Source organism: Galeopterus variegatus, unplaced genomic scaffold (genome assembly GCF_000696425.1).
Source record: "Galeopterus variegatus unplaced genomic scaffold, G_variegatus-3.0.2 Scaffold3046, whole genome shotgun sequence".
In the NCBI taxonomy this organism is placed as follows: domain Eukaryota; kingdom Metazoa; phylum Chordata; class Mammalia; order Dermoptera; family Cynocephalidae; genus Galeopterus; species Galeopterus variegatus.
Genome location: NW_007729157.1, coordinates 162,721 through 167,501, shown reverse-complemented (window position 1 = coordinate 167,501; position 4,781 = coordinate 162,721). Strand labels below are relative to the sequence as shown.

The following is a 4,781-nucleotide window of genomic DNA, read 5'->3' as shown; positions in this document are numbered from 1 at the left end:
GTCATGCGGCTGCGGGGCCCGCGGCCCGGAGCGTCCGCCCAGCCCTGAGCGAGGTGAGTTACGAGGGGAGGGTCCTGGAAGGAAGGAGGGCGCCGCGCGAGGTGTTTGCGAGCCGGGGTCGGGGCTCAAAGGGACCGGAGTGGCTCCGGGGTGAGGTCCAGGCGGCCAGGACACCCGAATTCGGGCGGCCACGGGTGATGGAGGGACATTCGGGCCTGGCGAATCCCGGAGGACGGGATTAGGGCGCCAGGTGGGGAAACTGCACTCTTGATGCCTGAGTCTCAGACACCTTTGGCACCGGCGAGGGCACAGGCAGGGTCCTTGAGGACGACGGCATTGGTGGAGGGTGGAGGACCCGGCCCCGACAACAGCCGGGAGTGAGTCTGGAACGGGGTCCCCAGGAAGGGGGAGTTACAGATTGAAGGAAGATGGAGTTCGGACTTGGGACTTGAAGAATGGGACCGCGGGGGTCCGAGTGCCTGGATGCAGGAAAGGCTGGGTGAAAGAAAGAAAAGAAGGGGTCTGCAGGCCTGTGGGGAGGGTCCCAAAGGAGGAAGGGCTGGAGGATAAGAGGATCTGGGCAGGCCGTCAGAGTGAGGAGGAATTGGAACAAGGAAGGAGGGGGGACTTAAAGGAGGAAGTCACAAGGGGGAGAACGGGCAGCGTCCCAAATGGGAGTCCGAGGGGCGAATGGGGGAGGCTGAGGGCAGCTACCTGGGACCGAGGCAGTCAGGGCGACAGGATTTATGATGCTTGTTTCCGAGCTGAGAGCACTGGGAAAAGAGCAGGCAGCTAGTGGTCAAGCGTCGGGGCCACAGGGAGGGGGATGGGTGGGAAGCTGGCCAGGGCTTCGCCAGACTCCGGATCCTTGAGTCCTCCATGAGGCCGGGGGTGGGGTGGGGGCGGAGGTGGGAGCTTTGGATTCTGGGAGTGCGGGAGGGAGGGGGGAGAGGTTGTCTCGGACTCCGGGGTCTTTGGGGGGGCGGGCAGAGTTTTGAGGCCACGAGAATTCTAGTTAAGAAAGGTGGAGCCTCATGTCTTGATTATACTGTGCGGGAGTGTTTAGGAGTCTCAAACTTCCTAGTTAAAAGGATGATGGGGATCACTGGTATTCAGGGATGTGGAGGTCTCTGGTTGAGATAGGCTGAGGATCCCACGTTGAATCTCCCGAATCATGGGATTGTATGGCTCGGGGGAAAGTTCTTTCGGGTGGGGAGTGGGGGTAGGGGAAGGGTATGAGGGTTGCACATAAGAGATTTGGAGTCTTTGAGTTCTGGGTTGAAGAGCTCCCTAGTTGGAATCTCTGGGTTCCGAATTGGAATTTGGGAGGCCATATCTGTGAACTGGGGATCTCTTGTTTGGAAGGTCCAGTGTTGGAGGGATCCAGGTTCCATGCTGGATGTTGAAGAGGGTCTGTGACTGGAAGTCTAGCATGGGAAATCAGGGTCCAGAAAACCTGCTAGGGAATTGGGGGATCATGTGATGGGATCCTGTAATTCCTGACTGGGATTTTAGAATTCAGAGCAATCATTCCTACTTTGAAAGAGGAGGTTCCCTTGTTTAACTGGGGTGCCTTAGTTGACATGCTGGGTTGAAGGGTCCTAACTCATGGTTTTAATATTCTTGAGTCTCTAGTCAGTATCCTGGCTCCAGGTCTCAGGGTCTCAATGTTCTGGGATCCAGCCGCCCGAAAGAGGAGGTTCCCTTGTTTAACTGGGGTGCCTTAGTTGACATGCTGGGTTGAAGGGTCCCAACTCATGGTTTTAATATTCTTGAGTCTCTAGTCAGTATCCTGGCTCCAGGTCTCAGGGTCTCAATGTTCTGGGATCCAGCCGCCCGCAAAAGAGTTTCAACATCCTAGGTTCAGGGGCCTACCCAGATCTGGAAGGGTGGAATTAAGCTTCCAGAATTTTGGATCTGGGTTGTGAACTATGATTTCAGATAGAGTACAAAATTGAGGTCAAGGCACAAGATCAGAATTAGAAGGTCATGGGCCAAGTTCTTGGTGTTAGAATTGGGTGTTAGGGTCAAGATAAAAGTCCAAGAGTTTAAACTGAGGTGGGGCCTCTGCTTGCAGTCTTAGGTAGGCCTGAGGTCAAGGGTCTGAGGCCAGGGTTTGGGATTAGGGATCCTTGGTTAGTGACCCACTTTGGGGATTTCTGGATGCAGTTAGAGACATGGTCCAAAGGCAAGGGGCCAGGGTATCAGGTCAGAGCTTGGAGTCAGGATTGGGTGGCCTGGGTTAGAGCTTCTAGACAGATCATGAACAGTATCCAGTGTTCAAGCCCAATACCCCAGGTCTATGGACCTAAGTCCTGGTTCAGAGTTGAGATTACGGGCCCTTGTTGGAGTCTGTTGTTCACAGGTGGTGGCTTGGATGAGGGTACAGATTCAGGGATGGGAGTTGCCTAGTCGTACAGTTAAAGCCACTGATCAGCAAAATAGCTTCTGAGTCACCAGCCCAGGCTCAAGGTTAGGGACTCTGGTGGGGTCTGATTTCTAAGATTAATGCCTCAGGTCAGGGCATGAGGTTAAGGTTGGGGAGCACCTGGTTCTGGGGTTGAGAATCTGGAATTAGAATTTCTGGTCAGGGGAGCCCAGTCCTGACACTGAGGGTCAACAGTTGGTGTCTCTGGTCAAAGTCCAGAGTTGGGGTCATGGGTCAGGATGCAGAGGTCAGATTTGAGAGAGTTTGGTCTTGGAGTTCATGTCTCTGGCCAGGGTCCAATGTCCCAGATTGCTCCATCGGAGTTCTCCACCGCAGCTTCCAATCCCACAGGCCCCGCAGGGCGCCCCCCGCCACTGAGGATGAGTCACTGCAGCAGCCGCGCCTTGACCTTGCTGAGCAGCGTGTTTGGCGCGTGTGGGCTGCTCCTGGTGGGCATCGCAGTCAGCACTGACTACTGGCTGTACATGGAAGAGGGAACGGTGTTGCCACAGAACCAGACCACGGAGGTCAAGATGGCTCTGCACGCCGGCCTCTGGCGAGTCTGTTTCTTTGCAGGTACAGCCCTCATCTGCTCTCCATTCAACGTTTATTCCTTGCCTGGGACCTGAGAGTCCTGGTCCGTAGTCCCATCCCTTGAGTTCCAGAAATCCAGAAACCGTGATCCTGTTTTTCTTCTGGAAGTTCAAATTTCTACCTGGAGCCCCAATGCTCTTTATTCTGTTGATCTAGGATCCCCAGTGCTCAGACAAACTCCAGGTTCCTAACTTCCTTGGAGAACTCTGGAGTCCTCCCTTAGAATCAGTAGTCTAGATTCAGAACTTGTCCCCTGGACAATTCCAGTGTCCAGAATTCACAGAATAAAAGACTCCATGCCTCCCAGTGACCACATAAACCCCTTGCTTCAGGAATCCTGGCCCCCCAGACCTTATCCTCTTTAGGGACTGGTCCACAGCACCCCACCATTTAGGACCCAGAGTTACAGTCCTGTCCACCTCCATACAGGGGTCTGTAGGGCAGCTCACAAGAGAAGCTCCCAGACATTCCACCCACCCCCTATGAGTAAAACACACTATAACCCTTGGGGTAGACCTCACATCCCCAGCCTGGGGTCTCCCCACTATCTGTCCTGTCCCCCACAGTCTCTTTAGAGCTTAGAAGCCTCTCATCTGGCCCTGCGTTTTTATCTTCCCCCCAGGTCGGGAGAAGGGTCGCTGCGTGGCCTCAGAATATTTCCTTGAACCGGAGATCAACTTGGTGACGGAAAACACAGAGAATATTCTGAGTGAGGGGACATAAGGGCTAGGGAACAAGGGGGCATGATCACAGCGTGGGTCCTGGGAGAAACAGCAGGACTAGGGAAGGAGTGGAGTAGAAGGGAGGAAGCAGAGTCTTGAAAGAAGGCAGAGTGGTTGGGTAAGGAGAAGGGGCCAGGCTGAAAGGGTGGGGCCTGGACAGTGGGGAGGAGTAAGCAGGAAAGAAGGATCAAATCAAAGGAGGCGTGGCCTGGGTAAGGGGGCGGAGTCAGCAGGGGAAGTATCAGAAGGGGAGGAGTCAATAAGAAAGGGGAGGAGCCAACGAGGCAGAGGCGGTGAGAGGGGAGAGGTCAAGGGATTGGGGAAGGTGTCCTGCCGGAGATTTCCCCCTCACCGCCTGCTTTTCCATGTCCCCCATTCCCCAGAGACAGTGCGCACAGCCACTCCCTTCCCCATGGTCAGTCTCTTCCTCGTGTTCACGGCTTTCGTGATCAGCAACATCGGCCACATCCGCCCACAGAGGACCATTCTGGCCTTCGTTTCTGGCATCTTCTTCATTCTATCGGGTGAGCCCAAGGAAAACACTTGTGGGCTAGGGGACTGTTTCAAGTACCAGGAACCTGTGGTTCCTCTTCCACCTAGTAAGCCACTTCCTTGCTGTGTGACCTGGGATGACTTGCAGGACCTCTCTGAGCCCCACTTTACTTCTCCGTGAAATGGAGATAGCAGTGCCCATTACACAGCGATGTTTGGAGGACCAAATTAAAACAAATATCTATTGGGTGCTAATTAAGTACCAGGCTTTGTTCTGGTACTCACAGCAACCCTATGAGGTCAATACCATTAATAGCCCCATTTTACAGATATGGAAACACTCTGAGGGATGAAGTCATTTGTTCAGGGCCGTACAAGTGAGAGGCAGAGCTGGAAATCAAACTCATGCAATTCGCCTCCAGAGGCTGTATTTTTAACTACCACTGATATTTTAGTGATTAACAGTTTACAGTGCGCTTGGTTTTCTGTGCATCATTTTATTTTAATTTTTTTTTTTTTTGTCTTTTTTTTGTCTTTTTACGTGT

The 4,781-nt window shown here is 53.6% G+C and overlaps 1 protein-coding gene across 2 annotated transcripts in view; it reads left to right on the top strand.

The window, feature by feature from the left end:
• The first annotated feature begins 19 nt into the window (after positions 1-19).
• Positions 20-4,781, top strand: part of CACNG7 (calcium channel, voltage-dependent, gamma subunit 7) — a 22,425-nt gene continuing 17,663 nt past the window's right edge. The window contains exons 1-4 of one of the 2 annotated variants that reach the window (XM_008583807.1): positions 20-53; positions 2,780-3,004; positions 3,645-3,731; positions 4,128-4,268. In XM_008583807.1, the coding sequence (XP_008582029.1) occupies positions 2,809-3,004; positions 3,645-3,731; positions 4,128-4,268 (424 nt within the window). In that variant the 5' untranslated portion in view covers positions 20-53; positions 2,780-2,808. Of the gene's footprint in view, positions 54-2,515; positions 3,005-3,644; positions 3,732-4,127; positions 4,269-4,781 lie in introns of those variants that run through there. The other variant, XM_008583806.1, reaches the window with a different exon arrangement.